The sequence below is a fragment of the Oncorhynchus mykiss genome, chromosome 14 (assembly GCF_057628025.1).
Source record: "Oncorhynchus mykiss isolate SJ-2025 chromosome 14, ASM5762802v1, whole genome shotgun sequence".
Taxonomy (NCBI): Eukaryota; Metazoa; Chordata; class Actinopteri; order Salmoniformes; family Salmonidae; genus Oncorhynchus; species Oncorhynchus mykiss.
This window is the reverse complement of record NC_143035.1, coordinates 19216307-19237723: the sequence shown is the minus strand read 5'-3', so window position 1 is coordinate 19237723 and position 21417 is coordinate 19216307. Positions and strand designations below refer to the sequence as shown.

Sequence of the window (21417 nt, the reverse complement as noted above, 5' to 3'; positions counted from 1 at the left end):
TGTCAAATACTTTCTCATCTACGGTCATCAACAACTACACTGAATACCCATTCAAAAATTCAGTGTCAGAATACACTAGCCTTAAAATACCCACAAAACTGTCCCACTGGGCAGACGTCAGCTCAACGTCTAGTTTTGATTTACATTTGGTTGAGTTGTCAACTAACGTGAATTGAATGTGAAATCAAAAAATAATTTCATAATTTCATTGAATTTAGGTTAAAAGTTGGGTGAAAAAAATATGAAATGGGCCTCCTGAGTGGCGCAGAAATCTAAGGCACTGCATCGCTGTGCTAGAGGCATCACAATAGACCCGGGTTACATCCCAGGCTGTATCACAACCAGCCGTGATCGGGAGTACCATAGGGAGGCGCTCAATTGGCCCAGCGTCGTTCGGGTTAGGGGAGGGTTTGGCCGGGGGGGCTTAACTTGGCTCTAGCGACTCCTTGTGGCAGGCCGGGAGCCTGCAGGCTGACCTCGGTCATCAGGTGAACGGTGTTTCCTCTGATAAATTGGTGTGGCTGGCTTTCGGGATTAAGTGGGCGGTTGTTAAGAAGCGTGGTTTGGCGGGTCATGTTTCGGAGGACACATGACTTGACCTTCGCCTCCTGAGCCGGCTGAGAGGTTGCAACGATGAGACAAGATCAAAATTGGGGAGAAAAAGGAGATAAAATACAAATCTGTTTTCAATTCCACATTGATTCGACACCATCACATTTTATATTTTGTATGAAATGATGTGAAAACAACACTGATTCAACCAGCTTTTGCCCAGTGGGGTGAAACTATGAAATACCCACAACACATATTTTTCCAATCCAAAATGTGTGCTTTTACAAGAAATGAATGTTTGAAAAAAAAAATGTATGTTTAGAATTTTATAACAAAGCCTGCAAAATGTGCGTGTGTGTTTGTGTGTATATGTGTTTGTGTCTATGTCTGTGTCTGTGTGTGAATGTCTGGGGGCAATGTGCATGCACACATGAACTAGCACAATTGTGTCTGTCTAAATTCAGTCTTCTCACTTCCAGTCCGGACTCTCTCTACACTTTTCATTAGTCGAGGCCATGATCAAAAGAGCTAACTCACTTTTACACATCACTCGTATGCCTGTGAAATATCCATCCAAGGCCCACAATACCCTACTCTCCTGAAATTAGTGGGAATACCCACAGGGGCCAATTTAATCGTGTGTGAATTTTATATAAAGATTTGGCAAAAAGAAGGAGGCTGGCTATTCAGGGAAAACTACTTCTTAAATACACCTTTAGGCCCACAGGGCTGAAGAAAAAGTTTCAGTGTTGCACACTTCGAGGTAGGTGTGTTTAGGTTATGATAGGTGACATGCAGACAGGGAATGTATTTGATGGAAACATATTCATGATATTAGAGTATGACTAGAGTATGACTGTGCACTAGTGAATATAATATACTATGTATAACGTATGGAACTATGACAACCTATAAGTTGCTCACTTCACTGCCATTCCCTCCGTGTGACTATTATGTTCATTACACTGGAATTAAACAGATTATTCAAGTGACCTTGTTATTTATTTTTTGCTCAGGCAAGGGTCCTCTTTCATCCAAGCCTTCCTTTGATGTCTGCAAATAAATTGGTTTTTAAAATCCCTCCAAATTGGGACACTTTCCAAACTGCTTTGTATAGCTTTTAAATTCATATGCTTATGAATAGCGTCTAAGTGTCTTGGTGGAGTTGGGCCACTTAAGAGCCCGAGGAAGAGGACTCTCATTAACATTCGAGAATAGGATACACCTGGATGGAAAATAGGTGGGTGGTGGTTGGCGCATGTTGATGATATCAAACCATAGAGTTGGATAGAGGGTATATGTTTGCATCTTGCCATAATGGCTTCTGTGACAGCATGGGCATCACCCTCTATCCAGCATGGGCATCACCCTCTATCCAGCATAGGCATCACCCTCTATCCAGCATAGGCATCACCCTCTATCCAGCATAGGCATCACCACCTATCCAACTCTATGTGGTAAATTTGTGTCGCCGTGCAGTCGGCCCATTTTGATGATGTCACACCACTCACGTGCATGGCCAGGATGCTGCGGGGGATGAGTTCTCGGTATTGCCGGATGGTGAAGTGCCAGGTCTTGATCCTCATGAGGTCATCAAAGGCAAATTCAAGAATCAGTCTGCCCTCTGTGCATACCTGTCCAACAACAAAGATGGGGAACACTTTATCTGAAGGGGGTATACATAAGGCATTCATAACACCTGCATGAGAACAGGCATGACACCTTTATGAATTTTGTAGTATCATTTATAACAACCTTTGTAACAAATGTAGGCCTATAGTATTCAGCTTCATTCAAGAGCGCTTTTCAAAATAAAAGGCCCTTAGGATACAGTATACTACGGTTTACATCACCTTCAAAATAATTCCCCATATTGATGTATTTCTTTTACGATCAGTCATTTTTAGCTAGCTGGCACGCGGGCGTCTGTTTATTTGGGTAATCATTACAGGGATCGATTCTTAATACTCAGCAGGATGTCATTCACTTTGGAATACGTTGAAGTTGTATGGAATTGGGCAGGCTATTATTTACTCTGTCCTTATTCAGCTGGTCTGTCCTTGTTCCTCTCATTCCTCACACTCTCTTGAAGATGATGTTGAGAGGAGTGTGTTTACGGCAGAGACACAAGAACTTTGGGTCAGAGAGAGTTGCCAATTAAGAGAGAGAGAGAGAGAGAGAGGGAGAGAGAGAGAGAGAGAGAGAGAGAGAGAGAGAGGGAGAGTGTGCAAGAGAGCGAGAGAGAAAAAGACAGAGGAGTGTGCGAGAGCGAGAGAGAGAAAAATGTAGTGTGCAAGAGAGAGAGAGAGAGGGAGAGAGAGAGAGAGAGAGAGAGAGAGTGTATGTGTGTGGACGAGTATGAGAGAGCCAGAAAAAACACACACACATTCGCCCCTTTAGCCGAATTCAGTGTTGTCAGGGCTCTTGCAGTTCCCAATGTTTCGTTGCTGTGGCAACCAGAGGGAGGGATAGAGCGAGCAGCAAAAAAAATCAGCTGATTAGTTGGCATGGCAACAGAAAAGATGTAATCCCACCAGACACTCTAATCAATGCCCCCAGCACAGATGGTCTCCCGAGGATCAACAAGAAAGAGGCTGGCGGGCATACAGGCCTGGTCACGTGGTATCACTCCGCCACAATGGAAAAAAAGAAAAAGTAGAGAAAAGGGGAATATTTTTTCCTCTACTAGCTCCTACCATTGAATATATGATTTAGGGCATTCTGGGGATGTAGTAAAGTCTATGCTACTTGGCTAAAATGTGACGATGTTTCTGTGTGCCTTGATAGTGTATTCATGAGTTATTCTTACTATTGGGATTAAGAGTCGGAACTACTTTTTGATAGTTATCGAGCTTAACGGTTAGTCGTTGGAGGGATGCTGTTCAGGACGATAATGCGTATGTTTTTAGATAGATTCATGCGGATTAGACAGAAGCAATGTTTTTTTTAATTATCAGAATTGTTTAATTGACAATGGAAAGGGCTTTCATTCTTGTTTGAAAATCATTCCAGCTGCTTCTCATACTACTGACCTCCAGCCACAGTGCAAAAGTATGAGTTTAACAATACTGGCTACAGAGCTAAGTGAAATTCTGTATCGCTTCCATTGGTATTAACACAAAGACCTACACGTGCTAAAATATGTTTTTAAACATCATGAAACCTTTTCATGGGAGTTAAATAGATGATACGGGTTGTTTGCCTCTGGGGGTACACTTGAGACAAAAGGGGTCCCCTAAATGGACAGAAATATTGTCCAGAAGAAATGTATGAATATTATATCATATGTGTACATAAACTGTACAGCAAACATTCAAGCCAAAATGTGATGGAAACAATTAAAAACGACTCCTCTATGATATCGGTTGGCTAAAGTGGCTTGTTAACAAAACCTTTAGTCTTACAACACGACACTTCACAGGACCGTACGAAAAGTATGGGCAACGGATGAAAATCCTGGTCAATAAAAACACTGTCCATAAATAGGTAAGGCCCCTTGGAGGGTCCCCATTGATTTAAGATGCCTGTAATAAATATTGTGCACATTCGCTTAGCTAAGGGATCTCAACCACATATTCTGAGAGTAACACAGCATCCCATCATTCTCTACTGTATGAGATGCAACTGTAGGCCTTATTCATAATGGATTAGGTTTATATATCAATATTACTGAAAGATGATTCATTATGAATAAGGGCATAATAGAGCATTAATAACACATCTGTTACATGTACTTACATTATAAAACATCATACATTCATCATGTATTAGGCTGTAATACAGTTAATAACAGGAAATACATTCTATAGTCAAGTGTTCATTGTATTAGGCTGTAATATACCGTCATTACACTGATATTATGTACCAATTCATCAACCATATCAATTCAATTTGCCTTTTGCTTAAACAGTTTACACAATAAACAAATAAAAATTAACAGGAGAGAGATAGAATCAGTGCCTGATAAACTAGGCTGGCTTTTTTCTTCTGTCCCCACAGGTAGCGATGGTCCACTGGGCTACAGTAACAAGGACCTTAGCCCAGATGCTACGATGCTACATCCACAGAGCACCCACCTGGTTCTTCTGTCCCCAGAGGTAGCGAGTGCCCACTGGGCTACAGTAACAAGGACCTTAGCCCAGATGCTACGATGCTACATCCACAGACCACCCACCTGGTTCTTCTGTCCCCACAGGTAGCGAATGCCCACTGGGCTACAGTAACAAGGACCTTGGCCCCGATACTACGATGCTATATCCACATAGCCCAGGTTTTTAATAACCTGCCCAGGGACTGTGGTTGAAAATTAGCCGGCTGGCTAAAACCGGCAGTTTTACTGAAAAGTTTATTAATGTGCACTGTCCCTGTAAAAATAAAATAAACTCAAACAAACTATAGTAGGACCCGCTGGGTGTTGAATAGAGGTGCTGGGACACCATAGGGGTACAGCAGGGGGTACCATCATCCAAAAACCAACACTCCTGCCTCAAACGCACACACACACAAACATGCACACATACTTCGGGTTTACACATCCAGATTACTCCCAGTGGGATTGCGGGGGCTTTTCCCTCTGGGATAGGGAAGCAGCCCGGGGATGAGGAATGGGGGGATGGAGGGAGGGGAGTGGAGGAGAGAAAAGAGGGAGGAGGGAGGAGGGTGGAGGAGAGGGAAGAGGGAGTGAGGTAGAGAGCTCATTGAGATTCAGCGCTCCAGAGCCAGAAGCTTGGATGGAAGCTCCCGGAACGTGCTCTGTTAGTGGAATTTATTTTAATTAACAAAATTTCCCCTTCCTGATTTTGTTAAAGCTTGAATGGGGTGGTTGGTTGAGAAAATGTCACTGCAATGAAAAAAGGGTTCCAAAAGGGTTCTTCGGCTGTCCCCATAGGAGAAAGGGTTTTTACATGGAACCCAAAAGTTTTCTACCTGGAACCAAAAGGGTTCTACCTGGAACAAAATTGGTTCCCCTATGGGGACAGCCGAAGAACCCTTTTGGAACCCTTTTTTCTAAGAGTGTATGGTATACACCTAACATGGTGGCCAGGTTTTATGATAACACTGTATTGTGGGTAAAATTGGACCAGCCTTAAAATCATGGTGTGTGCTTCAATGCAGTGAAGCACACACCAGGGCACAAGGAATTTCTGTAGCTATTCTCGCTAGCATGAGCCTCACTTTAAATTCAAAAGACAGTCTGCAGAACCAGATTCCAATGCAGTTTACCATCTGAATCAGGTAATGCTAGATACTCCTGTTAAGAGACACGCCCAACATGCACTATATTTTCTTCAGCTTTGTGATTATTTTTTTTTAACGTTTAAAAAAATTACTCTTATGGCTTGGATACGAACTTGAAATAAATATATCAATTTGATAGTGAACTTCATAAAATCACATACGATCTTGGTGTTTTGGTCACAATGACAGCCTTGCATTGTATACAGCCTTGCATTGTATACAGCCTTGCATTGTATACAGCCTTGCATTGTATACAGCCTTGCATAAGTCATAATGACAGCCATACAGATACAGGAAAAAGTAGTCATGGCAGGGGCTGAACAGGGTATATATAACATTACGTTTGCCAACTTGGTCTCATAGACTAGATGTAACATAGTAAACAAAAATCGGGGACGCTAAAATTAGTATGATATGTTACGTTTGGTATGGTTACATAAGACAGAAGGATACTTAAAGGAGAATTTACATATTTGTGAAATAATCTCCATTCTTTATGTAAATGGTTTGTTTTAGAAGGGTCCAGACACTTTTGGTTTGTTTTTGAGAAACTTATCCCAGCTGCGATTCACTTCCTCAGTGCTCGTTGTGCAGTATCAGGGATCAACCTACATCCCTATACTGAGAGCGTGTCCATTTCTAAAAGGACATATTTCTGTGTTTTTGGAGCTTGTCTTTTGCGTGCCCTGATACTGTACAACGTGCAATGAGGCTGGGGAAAGGTTCTCAAAAACAAGCCAAATCACAAAAAAGGATGTGCGTCTAGCAACCCAAAAGTTGCGAGTTCAAATCTAATCAACTTTAGCATTTTAGGTATTACCAACTTCACAACTACTTACTACTTTGCAAATACGTAGCATGCTAGCTAACCCTTCCCCTTTTTTTATTTTTAAAACCTTTATTTAACTAGGCAAGTCAGTTAAGAACAAATTCTTTTTTTCAATGACGGCCTAGGAACAGTGGGTTAACTGCCTGTTCAGGGGCAGAATGACAGATTTGTACCTTGTCAGCTTGGGGGTTTGAACTTGCAACCTTCCGGTTACTAGTCCAACACTAGGCTACCCTGCCGCCCCTAACCTTAATCCTTTAACCTCCCTCCTAACCTTAACCCTAACCCCTAACCCCTAACCTTAATCCTTTAACCTCCCTCCTAACCTTAACCCTAACCCCTAGCCTAGCTAACGTTAGTTACAACAAATTGGAATTTGTAACATACCATACGTATTGCAATTTCATAACATAGTTACACATTGAATTTCGGAACATATCATACAAACTGCAATTCGTAACTTATCATATGAATTGTAATTCATAACATATCATGCCAAATGGATGATGGACATCCACATAAACATACCATTCTAAATGGAGTGTCCACAGATTTACATACAGAATAATACGAAATCCTATGAGATCAGTTTGCCGCCTGCAGCAGCAAGCGCTCAAAAGAAAAGGAAATGCTTTTAAACTATGTGATTAAATGAGTCTGTTATCAACAAATTGACTGTTTTAGACTATTGTATTTTAATCAAGCAAGATAAATAAATGTGAAATCACTACTGAGTGAATGAACAAAATCATTTTAGAACAAACGCTTCCAGACATTTAAATTCTCTGTCAAAATCAACGTGTTAAAAAGACAATTCATGACGTTATGGTTAAAGTTACCACTAAAGTTAAAGTTATCAGAATATTGGGCGTTCGCCTCCCGGAGATATTTTGCCCTCATCCTATGGCAAAGTTTTCCAAACTCAGTCTTGGGGGCCCCCCCTGGGTGCACATTGTGGTTTTTGTCCTAACACGACACAGCTGATTCAAATAACCTATTCATCATCAAGCTTTGATTATTTGAATCAGCTGTGTGTGCTAGTGCAAAAACCAAAACGTGCACCCAGGGTGGGCCCCAGGGCCAAGTTTGGGAAACCTTGCCCTACAGTACTGAAATGCAAACACCAGCTAGTTGACATAGCGCCATCTCTATGCACTTGTTGATGTCCTCCTCCCACTGGAACATCCAACTCCTCCACTGTCATGTCAGAGTAGACCACCGTTGTCACAGAGAACATTCGGATGGACTACCTCCAAATCAACTCTCATCTGACATGCCAGGGCTGTCCCCTCTGGGTGTCCCAAGTCGTTTCCACTGAGGTGGATGAATATGATATATTCACGAACACACCACGCCTTGGCGAGAGAGAATATTTCAAAACCCTTTCACTGAGAACAGCTCATCCATATTTCACACTCCTGTAGTCATCTAGCCAGCTGCATTGTTTAATCGCATAGTAAATATTTGCTTCAGTCTTTGTTTCCTTGCTCTCATCAATTTGCTTTGAGCAATGATCAGTAGAATTATGAGCTGGGGTCTTATCACTAAATAAAACCAATAAAACCCACAACATTGGGAGGGTTCACAAGGAGAGCACGTGTTAAACTGTATAATAATGATACATAATCACCTTCCATGGAAATTAAAATATATATATTTTTAAATCACATTAAAAAGAAAAACAATTATGTTATAGGTGAGAATAGGCATTGGTCTAAAGCTGAAAAAGTAAGGAAATTCACATGAGCACCACAACGCCTATTCCACCCATGCTCTACCAAGATATTCCAGCACACAGCTTTGACCTACTACAGTATGTTGGTATTGTACTTCAAACTATGAGTAGGCAGGTTGCTTTGGATTCAAACCTTCTCAAACATCCTAATTCATACTCAGAGGGATAATGGACTTTACAGTGTCCTGCTTTTACAATTATGTACACTGATATATATATATATATATATATATATACAGTATATATAGGGCAAGGAAACCCCACACCCTTACTCAGAGGGAGAATGGACTTTACAGTGTCCTGCTTTTACAATTATGTACACTGATATATATATATATATATACAGTATATATAGGGCAAGGAAACCCCACACCCTTACTCAGAGGGATAATGGACTTTACAGTGTCCTGCTTTTACAATTATGTACACTGATATATATATATATACAGTATATATATGATGTTGCTCTTGCTGCGGGCGATTCCCTGATCCACCTCTACGCAGACGACACCATTCTATATACTTTCGGCCCGTCATTGGACACTGTGCTATCTAACCTCCAAACAAGCTTCAATGCCATACAACACTCCTTCCGTGGCCTCCGACTGCTCTTAAACGCTAGTAAAACCAAATGCATGCTTTTCAACCGATCGCTGCCTGCACCCGCATCCCCGCCTAGCATCACCACCCTGGATGGTTCCGACCTAGAATATGTGGACATCTATAAGTACCTAGGTGTCTGGCTAGACTGCAAACTCTCCTTCCAGACTCATATCAAACATCTCCAATCGAAAATCAAATCAAGAGTCGGCTTTCTATTCCGCAACAAAGCCTCCTTCACTCACGCCGCCAAGCTTACCCTAGTAAAACTGACTATCCTACCGATCCTCGACTTCGGCGATGTCATCTACAAAATGGCTTCCAACACTCTACTCAGCAAACTGGATGCAGTCTATCACAGTGCCATCCGTTTTGTCACTAAAGCACCTTATACCACCCACCACTGCGACTTGTATGCTCTAGTCGGCTGGCCCTCGCTACATATTCGTCGCCAGACCCACTGGCTCCAGGTCATCTACAAGTCCATGCTAGGTAAAGCTCTGCCTTATCTCAGCTCACTGGTCACGATGGCAACACCCATCCGTAGCACGCGCTCCAGCAGGTGTATCTCACTGATCATCCCTAAAGCCAACACCTCATTTGGCCGCCTTTCGTTCCAGTACTCTGCTGCCTGTGACTGGAACGAATTGCAAAAATCGCTGAAGTTGGAGACTTTTATCTCCCTCACCAACTTCAAACATCAGCTATCTGAGCAGCTAACCGATCGCTGCAGCTGTACATAGTCTATTGGTAAATAGCCCACCCATTTTCACCTACCTCATCCCCATACTGTTTTTATTTATTTATTTTTCTGCTCTTTTGCACACCAATATCTCTACCTGTACACGACCATCTGATCATTTATCACTCCAGTGTTAATCTGCAAAATTGTAATTATTCGCCTACCTCATGCCTTTTGCACACATTGTATATAGACTCCCCCTTTGTTTTCTACTGTGTTATTGACTTGTTAATTGTTTACTCCATGTGTAACTCTGTGTTGTCTGCTCATACTGCTATGCTTTATCTTGGCCAGGTCGCAGTTGCAAATGAGAACTTGTTCTCAACTAGCCTACCTGGTTAAATAAAGGTGAAATAAAAAAAAAAAAAAAAAAAATATAGGGCAAGGAAACCCCACACCCTTACTCAGAGGGATAATGGACTTTACAGTGTCCTGCTTTTACAATTATGTACACTGATATATATATATATACACTGCTCAAAAAAATAAAGGGAACACTTAAACAACAGAATGTAACTCCAAGTCAATCACACTTCTGTGAAATCAAACTGTCCACTTAGGAAGCAACACTGATTGACAATACATTTCACATGCTGTTGTGCAAATGGAATAGACAACAGGTGGAAATTATAGGCAATTAGCAAGACACCCCAAATAAAGGAGTGGTTCTGCAGGTGGTGACCTAAGACCACTTCTCAGTTCCTATGCTTCCTGGCTGACGTTTTGGTCACTTTTGAATGCTGGCGGTGCTTTCACTCTAGTGGTAGCATGAGACGGAGTCTACAACCCACACAAGTGGCTCAGGTAGTGCAGCTCATCCAGGATGGAACATCAATGCGAGCTGTGGCAAGAAGGTTTGCTGTGTCTGTCAGCGTAGTGTCCAGAGCATGGAGGCGCTACCAGGAGACAGGCCAGTACATCAGGAGACGTGGAGGAGGCCGTAGGAGGGCAACAACCCAGCAGCAGGACCGCTACCTCCGCATTTGAGCAAGTAGGAGCAGGAGGAGCACTGCCAGAGCCCTGCAAAAGGACCTCCAGCAGGCCAAAAATGTGCATGTGTCTGCTCAAATGGTCAGAAACAGACTCCATGAGGGTGGTATGAGGGCCCGACGTCCACAGGTGGGACGTCCTCAGGAGACCATCCGCCACCTCATCAGGAGCATGCCCAGGCGTTGTAGGGAGGTCATACAGGCACGTGGAGGCCACACACACTACTGAGCCTCATTTTGACTTGTTTTAAGGACATTACATCAAAGTTGGATCAGCCTGTAGTGTGGTTTTCCACTTTAATTTTGAGTGTGACTCCAAATCCAGACCTCCATGGGTTGATAAATTTGATTTCCATTGATCATTTTTGTGTGATTTTGTTGTCGGCACATTCAACTATGTAAAGAAAAAAGTATATAATAAGAATATTTCATTCATTCAGATCTAGGATGTGTTATTTTAGTGTTCCCTTAATTTTTTTGAGCAGTGTATATAGTAGCAGGTTCAAGGGTGTGGGGTTTCCATGTCACCAAGTTCAATAACCAAACACGCACAAGGAGCACAACTAGAATGCAAATGGGGAGTTTATTGGGGAGTTTTATACACTGGGGAATTCGCCAACCATTTCACAGTCCACAATCCGTTCTCGTTGTCCGTTCTGTTCTCCAGAGGTAATCCTAAAACTCGGGTCCTCAGCCAAATCGGTTCGGTACACAGTGGGTGTTACGGTGAGTGAATGAGGACCCAAAAGCGAATTAACTTAAACAGAGCTTCTTTAATAACCAAACATAGGTAGGCTCAGATAGACTGGCAGATTCCGACAGGACAGGACAAGGTTACAGCAAACATGACCATAGTCTGGTTCAGGCATGAAACACAACAAACAAGAATCCGACAAAGACAGGAACAAAAACAGAGAGAGATATAGGGACCTAATCAGAGGGAAAAAGGGAACAGGTGGGAAACGGGGTGAATGGGTAGTTAGGAGGAGACAAGGAACAGCTGGGGGAAAGCGGGGGAGAAAAGGTAACCAAATACGACCAGCAGAGGGAGACAGGGTGAAAGGAAAGGACAGAAAGACACAACATGACAATACATGACAGTACCCCCCCACTCACCGAGCGCCTCCTGGCGCACTCGAGGAGGAAACCTGGCGGCAACGGAGGAAATCCTCGATCAGCGCACGGTCCAGCACGTCCCGAGAGGGAACCCAACTCCTCTCCTCAGGACCGTACCCCTCCCAATCTACGAGGTACTGGTGACCACGGCCCCGAGGACGCATGTCCAAAATCCTGCGGACCCTGTAGATGGGTGCGCCCTCGACAAGGATGGGGGGGGGGGGGGAAGACGAGCGGGGGCGCGAAGAACGGGCTTGATACAGGAGACATGGAAGACCGGGTGGACGCGACGAAGGTATCGCGGAAGAAGAAGTCGAACTGCGACAGGATTAATGACCCGAGAAATACGGAACGGACCAATGAACCGCGGGGTCAACTTGCGAGAAGCCGTCTTAAGGGGAAGGTTCTGAGTGGAGAGCCAAACTCTCTGACCGCGACAATATCTAGGACTCTTAGTTCTACGCTTATTAGCAGCCCTCACAGTCTGCGTCCTATAACGGCAAAGTGCAGACCTGACCCTCTTCCAGGTGCGCTCGCAACGTTGGACAAAAGCCTGAGCGGAGGGGACGCTGGACTCGGCGAACTGAGATGAGAACAGCGGAGGCTGGTACCCGAGGCTACTCTGAAAAGGAGATAGCCCGGTCGCAGACGAAGGAAGCGAGTTGTGGGCGTATTCTGCCCAGGGGAGCTGTTCTGACCAAGACGCAGGGTTGCGAAAAGAAAGACTGCGTAAGATGCGACCAATAGTCTGATTGGCCCGTTCTGCTTGACCGTTAGACTGGGGGTGAAAGCCGGAAGAGAGACTGACGGAAGCCCCAATCAAACGGCAAAACTCCCTCCAAAATTGAGACGTGAATTGCGGACCTCTGTCCGAAACGACGTCTGACGGAAGGCCATGAATTCTGAAAACATTCTCGATGATGATTTGTGCCGTCTCTTTAGCAGAAGGAAGCTTAGCAAGGGGAATGAAATGAGCCGCCTTAGAGAACCTATCGACAACCGTAAGAATAACAGTCTTCCCCGCTGACGAAGGCAGTCCGGTGACAAAATCTAAGGCGATGTGAGACCACGGTCGAGAGGGAATGGGAAGCGGCCTGAGACGGCCGGCAGGAGGAGAGTTACCGGACTTAGTCTGCGCGCAGACCGAACAAGCAGCCACGAAACGACGCGTGTCATGCTCCCGGGTGGGCCACCAAAAACGCTGGCGAATGGAAGCAAGCGTACCCCGAACGCCAGGGTGGCCGGCTAACTTGGCAGAGTGAGCCCACTGAAGAACGGCCAGACGAGTAGGAACGGGAACGAAAAGAAGGTTCCTAGGACAAGCGCGCGGCGACGGAGTGTGAGTGAGCGCTTGCTTTACCTGCCTCTCAATTCCCCAGACAGTCGAACCCGACAACACGCCCCTCAGGGAGAATCCCCTCGGGGTCAGTGGAGGCTACTGAAGAACTGAAGAGACGAGATAAAGCATCAGGCTTGGTGTTCTTAGAGCCCGGACGATAAGAAATCACAAACTCGAAACGAGCGAAAAACAGCGCCCAACGCGCCTGACGCGCATTAAGTCGTTTGGCAGAACGGATGTACTCAAGGTTCCTATGGTCAGTCCAAACGACAAAAGGAACGGTCGCCCCCTCCAACCACTGTCGCCATTCGCCTAGGGCTAACCGGATGGCGAGCAGTTCGCGGTTTCCCACATCATAGTTACGTTCCGACGGCGACAGGCGATGAGAAAAATACGCGCATGGGTGGACCTTGTCGTCAGAGAGGGAGCGCTGAGAAAGAATGGCTCCCACGCCCACCTCTGACGCGTCAACCTCGACAACGAACTGTCTAGAGACGTCAGGTGTAACAAGGAGAGGAGCGGATGTAAAACGATTCTTGAGGAGATCAAAAGCTCCCTGGGCGGAAACGGACCACTTAAAGCACGTCTTGACAGAAGTAAGGGCTGTGAGAGGAGCTGCCACCTGACCGAAATTACGGATGAAACGACGATAGAAGTTCGCGAAGCCGAGAAAGCGCTGCAGCTCGATGCGTGACTTAGGGGCGGGCCAATCAATGACAGCTTGGACCTTAGCGGGATCCATCTTAATGCCTTCAGCGGAAATAACAGAACCGAGAAATGTGACGGAGGAGGCATGAAAAGTGCACTTCTCAGCCTTCACAAAAAGACAATTCTCTAAAAGGCGCTGGAGGACACGTCGAACGTGCTGAACATGAATCTGGAGTGACGGTGAAAAAATCAGGATATCGTCAAGGTAAACGAAAACAAAGATGTTCAGCATGTCTCTCAGGACATCATTGACTAATGCCTGAAAGACAGCTGGAGCGTTAGCGAGGCCGAAAGGAAGAACCCGGTATTCAAAGTGCCCTAACGGAGTGTTAAACGCCGTCTTCCACTCGTCCCCCTCCCTGATGCGCACGAGATGGTAAGCGTTACGAAGGTCCAACTTAGTGAAAAACCTGGCTCCCTGCAGGATCTCGAAGGCTGAAGACATAAGAGGAAGCGGATAACGATTCTTCACTGTTATGTCATTCAGCCCTCGATAATCTATGCAGGGGCGCAGAGACCTGTCCTTCTTCTTGACAAAAAAAACCCCCGCTCCGGCGGGAGAGGAGGAGGGGACTATGGCACCGGCGTCAAGAGCTACAGACAAATAATCCTCGAGAGCCTTACGTTCGGGAGCCGACAGAGAGTATAGTCTACCCCGGGGGGGAGTGGTTCCCGGAAGGAGATCAATACTACAATCATACGACCGGTGTGGAGGAAGAGAGGTGGCCCTGGACCGACTGAACACCGTGCGCAGATCGTGATATTCCTCCGGCACCCCTGTCAAATCACCAGGCTCCTCCTGTGAAGAAGAGACAGAGGAAACAGGAGGGATAGCAGACATTAAACATTTCACATGACAAGAGACGTTCCAGGAGAGGATAGAATTACTAGACCAATTAATGGAAGGATTATGACAAACTAGCCAGGGATGGCCCAAAACAACAGGTGTAAAAGGTGAACGAAAAATTAAAAAAGAAATGGTTTCGCTATGATTACCAGAAACAGTGAGGGTTAAAGGTAGCGTCTCACGCTGAATCCTGGGGAGAGGACTACCATCCAGGGCGAACAAGGCCGTGGACTCCCTTAACTGTCTGAGAGGAATGTCATGTTCCCGAGCCCAGGTCTCGTCCATAAAACAGCCCTCCGCCCCAGAGTCTATTAAGGCACTGCAGGAAGCTGACGAACCGGTCCAGCGTAGATGGACCGACAAGGTAGTGCAGGATCTTGAAGGAGAGACAGGAGTAGTAGCGCTCACCAGTAGCCCTCCGCTTACTGATGAGCTCTGGCTTTTACTGGACATGAAGTGACAAAATGACCAGCAGAACCGCAATAGAGACAGAGGCGGTTGGTGATTCTCCGTTCCCTCTCCTTAGTCGAGATGCGGATACCTCCCAGCTGCATAGGCTCAGCTCCCGAGCCGGCAGAGGAAGATGGTAGTGATGCGGAGAGGGGGGCAACGGAGAGCGCGAGCTCCTTTCCACGAGCTCGGTGACGAAGATCAACCCGTCGCTCAATGCGAATAGCGAGTTCAATCAAGGAATCCACGCTGGAAGGAACCTCCCGGGAGAGAATCTCATCCTTTACCTCTGCGCGGAGACCCTCCAGAAGACGAGCGAGCAAGGCCGGCTCGTTCCAGCCACTGGAGGCAGCAAGAGTGCGAAACTCAATAGAGTAGTCTGTTATGGATCGATTGCCTTGACATAGGGAAGACAGGGCCCTGGAAGCCTCCTCCCCAAAAACAGATCGATCAAAAACCCGTATCATCTCCTCCTTAAAGTCCTGATACTGGTTAGTACACTCAGCCCTTGCCTCCCAGATTGCCGTGCCCCACTCACGAGCCCGTCCAGTAAGGAGAGATATGACGTAGGCGACACGAGCAGTGCTCCTGGCGTAAGTGTTGGGCTGGAGAGAAAACACAATATCACACTGGGTGAGGAACGAGCGGCATTCAGTGGGCTCCCCAGAGTAACACGGCGGGTTATTGATTCTGGGCTCCGGAGATTCGAAAGCCCTGGAAGTGGCCGGTGGATCGAGGCGGAGATGGTGAACCTGTTCTGTGAGGTTGGAGACTTGGGTGGCCAGGGTCTCAACGGCATGTCGAGCAGCAGACAATTCCTGCTCGTGTCTGCCTAGCATCGCTCCCTGGATCCCGACGGCTGAGTGGAGAGGATCCGAAGTCGCTGGGTCCATTCTTGGTCGGATTCTTCTGTTACGGTGAGTGAATGAGGACCCAAAAGCGAATTAACTTAAACAGAGCTTCTTTAATAACCAAACATAGGTAGGCTCAGATAGACTGGCAGATTCCGACAGGACAGGACAAGGTTACAGCAAACATGACCATAGTCTGGTTCAGGCATGAAACACAACAAACAAGAATCCGACAAAGACAGGAACAAAAACAGAGAGAGATATAGGGACCTAATCAGAGGGAAAAAGGGAACAGGTGGGAAACGGGGTGAATGGGTAGTTAGGAGGAGACAAGGAACAGCTGGGGGAAAGCGGGGGAGAAAAGGTAACCAAATACGACCAGCAGAGGGAGACAGGGTGAAAGGAAAGGACAGAAAGACACAACATGACAATACATGACAGTACCCCCCCACTCACCGAGCGCCTCCTGGCGCACTCGAGGAGGAAACCTGGCGGCAACGGAGGAAATCCTCGATCAGCGCACGGTCCAGCACGTCCCGAGAGGGAACCCAACTCCTCTCCTCAGGACCGTACCCCTCCCAATCTACGAGGTACTGGTGACCACGGCCCCGAGGACGCATGTCCAAAATCCTGCGGACCCTGTAGATGGGTGCGCCCTCGACAAGGATGGGGGGGGGGGGGGAAGACGAGCGGGGGCGCGAAGAACGGGCTTGATACAGGAGACATGGAAGACCGGGTGGACGCGACGAAGGTATCGCGGAAGAAGAAGTCGAACTGCGACAGGATTAATGACCCGAGAAATACGGAACGGACCAATGAACCGCGGGGTCAACTTGCGAGAAGCCGTCTTAAGGGGAAGGTTCTGAGTGGAGAGCCAAACTCTCTGACCGCGACAATATCTAGGACTCTTAGTTCTACGCTTATTAGCAGCCCTCACAGTCTGCGTCCTATAACGGCAAAGTGCAGACCTGACCCTCTTCCAGGTGCGCTCGCAACGTTGGACAAAAGCCTGAGCGGAGGGGACGCTGGACTCGGCGAACTGAGATGAGAACAGCGGAGGCTGGTACCCGAGGCTACTCTGAAAAGGAGATAGCCCGGTCGCAGACGAAGGAAGCGAGTTGTGGGCGTATTCTGCCCAGGGGAGCTGTTCTGACCAAGACGCAGGGTTGCGAAAAGAAAGACTGCGTAAGATGCGACCAATAGTCTGATTGGCCCGTTCTGCTTGACCGTTAGACTGGGGGTGAAAGCCGGAAGAGAGACTGACGGAAGCCCCAATCAAACGGCAAAACTCCCTCCAAAATTGAGACGTGAATTGCGGACCTCTGTCCGAAACGACGTCTGACGGAAGGCCATGAATTCTGAAAACATTCTCGATGATGATTTGTGCCGTCTCTTTAGCAGAAGGAAGCTTAGCAAGGGGAATGAAATGAGCCGCCTTAGAGAACCTATCGACAACCGTAAGAATAACAGTCTTCCCCGCTGACGAAGGCAGTCCGGTGACAAAATCTAAGGCGATGTGAGACCACGGTCGAGAGGGAATGGGAAGCGGCCTGAGACGGCCGGCAGGAGGAGAGTTACCGGACTTAGTCTGCGCGCAGACCGAACAAGCAGCCACGAAACGACGCGTGTCATGCTCCCGGGTGGGCCACCAAAAACGCTGGCGAATGGAAGCAAGCGTACCCCGAACGCCAGGGTGGCCGGCTAACTTGGCAGAGTGAGCCCACTGAAGAACGGCCAGACGAGTAGGAACGGGAACGAAAAGAAGGTTCCTAGGACAAGCGCGCGGCGACGGAGTGTGAGTGAGCGCTTGCTTTACCTGCCTCTCAATTCCCCAGACAGTCGAACCCGACAACACGCCCCTCAGGGAGAATCCCCTCGGGGTCAGTGGAGGCTACTGAAGAACTGAAGAGACGAGATAAAGCATCAGGCTTGGTGTTCTTAGAGCCCGGACGATAAGAAATCACAAACTCGAAACGAGCGAAAAACAGCGCCCAACGCGCCTGACGCGCATTAAGTCGTTTGGCAGAACGGATGTACTCAAGGTTCCTATGGTCAGTCCAAACGACAAAAGGAACGGTCGCCCCCTCCAACCACTGTCGCCATTCGCCTAGGGCTAACCGGATGGCGAGCAGTTCGCGGTTTCCCACATCATAGTTACGTTCCGACGGCGACAGGCGATGAGAAAAATACGCGCATGGGTGGACCTTGTCGTCAGAGAGGGAGCGCTGAGAAAGAATGGCTCCCACGCCCACCTCTGACGCGTCAACCTCGACAACGAACTGTCTAGAGACGTCAGGTGTAACAAGGAGAGGAGCGGATGTAAAACGATTCTTGAGGAGATCAAAAGCTCCCTGGGCGGAAACGGACCACTTAAAGCACGTCTTGACAGAAGTAAGGGCTGTGAGAGGAGCTGCCACCTGACCGAAATTACGGATGAAACGACGATAGAAGTTCGCGAAGCCGAGAAAGCGCTGCAGCTCGATGCGTGACTTAGGGGCGGGCCAATCAATGACAGCTTGGACCTTAGCGGGATCCATCTTAATGCCTTCAGCGGAAATAACAGAACCGAGAAATGTGACGGAGGAGGCATGAAAAGTGCACTTCTCAGCCTTCACAAAAAGACAATTCTCTAAAAGGCGCTGGAGGACACGTCGAACGTGCTGAACATGAATCTGGAGTGACGGTGAAAGAATCAGGATATCGTCAAGGTAAACGAAAACAAAGATGTTCAGCATGTCTCTCAGGACATCATTGACTAATGCCTGAAAGACAGCTGGAGCGTTAGCGAGGCCGAAAGGAAGAACCCGGTATTCAAAGTGCCCTAACGGAGTGTTAAACGCCGTCTTCCACTCGTCCCCCTCCCTGATGCGCACAAGATGGTAAGCGTTACGAAGGTCCAACTTAGTGAAAAACCTGGCTCCCTGCAGGATCTCGAAGGCTGAAGACATAAGAGGAAGCGGATAACGATTCTTCACTGTTATGTCATTCAGCCCTCGATAATCTATGCAGGGGCGCAGAGACCTGTCCTTCTTCTTGACAAAAAAAAACCCCGCTCCGGCGGGAGAGGAGGAGGGGACTATGGCACCGGCGTCAAGAGCTACAGACAAATAATCCTCGAGAGCCTTACGTTCGGGAGCCGACAGAGAGTATAGTCTACCCCGGGGGGGAGTGGTTCCCGGAAGGAGATCAATACTACAATCATACGACCGGTGTGGAGGAAGAGAGGTGGCCCTGGACCGACTGAACACCGTGCGCAGATCGTGATATTCCTCCGGCACCCCTGTCAAATCACCAGGCTCCTCCTGTGAAGAAGAGACAGAGGAAACAGGAGGGATAGCAGACATTAAACATTTCACATGACAAGAGACGTTCCAGGAGAGGATAGAATTACTAGACCAATTAATGGAAGGATTATGACAAACTAGCCAGGGATGGCCCAAAACAACAGGTGTAAAAGGTGAACGAAAAATTAAAAAAGAAATGGTTTCGCTATGATTACCAGAAACAGTGAGGGTTAAAGGTAGCGTCTCACGCTGAATCCTGGGGAGAGGACTACCATCCAGGGCGAACAAGGCCGTGGACTCCCTTAACTGTCTGAGAGGAATGTCATGTTCCCGAGCCCAGGTCTCGTCCATAAAACAGCCCTCCGCCCCAGAGTCTATTAAGGCACTGCAGGAAGCTGACGAACCGGTCCAGCGTAGATGGACCGACAAGGTAGTGCAGGATCTTGAAGGAGAGACAGGAGTAGTAGCGCTCACCAGTAGCCCTCCGCTTACTGATGAGCTCTGGCTTTTACTGGACATGAAGTGACAAAATGACCAGCAGAACCGCAATAGAGACAGAGGCGGTTGGTGATTCTCCGTTCCCTCTCCTTAGTCGAGATGCGGATACCTCCCAGCTGCATAGGCTCAGCTCCCGAGCCGGCAGAGGAAGATGGTAGTGATGCGGAGAGGGGGGCAACGGAGAGCGCGAGCTCCTTTCCACGAGCTCGGTGACGAAGATCAACCCGTCGCTCAATGCGAATAGCGAGTTCAATCAAGGAATCCACGCTGGAAGGAACCTCCCGGGAGAGAATCTCATCCTTTACCTCTGCGCGGAGACCCTCCAGAAGACGAGCGAGCAAGGCCGGCTCGTTCCAGCCACTGGAGGCAGCAAGAGTGCGAAACTCAATAGAGTAGTCTGTTATGGATCGATTGCCTTGACATAGGGAAGACAGGGCCCTGGAAGCCTCCTCCCCAAAAACAGATCGATCAAAAACCCGTATCATCTCCTCCTTAAAGTCCTGATACTGGTTAGTACACTCAGCCCTTGCCTCCCAGATTGCCGTGCCCCACTCACGAGCCCGTCCAGTAAGGAGAGATATGACGTAGGCGACACGAGCAGTGCTCCTGGCGTAAGTGTTGGGCTGGAGAGAAAACACAATATCACACTGGGTGAGGAACGAGCGGCATTCAGTGGGCTCCCCAGAGTAACACGGCGGGTTATTGATTCTGGGCTCCGGAGATTCGAAAGCCCTGGAAGTGGCCGGTGGATCGAGGCGGAGATGGTGAACCTGTTCTGTGAGGTTGGAGACTTGGGTGGCCAGGGTCTCAACGGCATGTCGAGCAGCAGACAATTCCTGCTCGTGTCTGCCTAGCATCGCTCCCTGGATCCCGACGGCTGAGTGGAGAGGATCCGAAGTCGCTGGGTCCATTCTTGGTCGGATTCTTCTGTTACGGTGAGTGAATGAGGACCCAAAAGCGAATTAACTTAAACAGAGCTTCTTTAATAACCAAACATAGGTAGGCTCAGATAGACTGGCAGATTCCGACAGGACAGGACAAGGTTACAGCAAACATGACCATAGTCTGGTTCAGGCATGAAACACAACAAACAAGAATCCGACAAAGACAGGAACAAAAACAGAGAGAGATATAGGGACCTAATCAGAGGGAAAAAGGGAACAGGTGGGAAACGGGGTGAATGGGTAGTTAGGAGGAGACAAGGAACAGCTGGGGGAAAGCGGGGGAGAAAAGGTAACCAAATACGACCAGCAGAGGGAGACAGGGTGAAAGGAAAGGACAGAAAGACACAACATGACAATACATGACAGTGGGGGTTATCAAATAGAAAACACGATCATATTGGAAACACAAGTGGTCCTGAGCTTAATTCAATATTCCACAAGTAAGCTAACAGTTACAGAAATCAGGAATGCAGACAGGCTCCATCTATCTGAGCTACTGTGTCCAACTCACCACCACCTGTTGTTATGTTGGGCACCAATTTACCAAAAAAAGAATGTTATTATCGATTACATGTTTGCTAATATAGGCATGTACCACATTACTATAATGCAAAACATCTCAATCAAGCCTGATGGTCTGGTAAGTATAAAAGCAAAGCATTTAAAAGCAAAGCACCTTTCATTTATAAAAAAAA

General features: G+C 47.2%; 1 protein-coding gene across 6 annotated transcripts in view; it reads right to left on the bottom strand.

Moving 5' to 3' along the window:
• Nucleotides 1-21417, bottom strand: part of LOC110487746 (LIM domain-binding protein 2) — a 119703-nt gene that overhangs the window by 34787 nt on the left and 63499 nt on the right. For all 6 annotated transcript variants that reach the window (XM_036943085.2, XM_036943086.2, XM_090198515.1 and 3 more), the window contains one exon: nucleotides 2064-2186. In XM_036943085.2, coding sequence (XP_036798980.1) covers nucleotides 2064-2186 — 123 coding nt within the window. The remainder of the gene's footprint in view (nucleotides 1-2063; nucleotides 2187-21417) is intronic.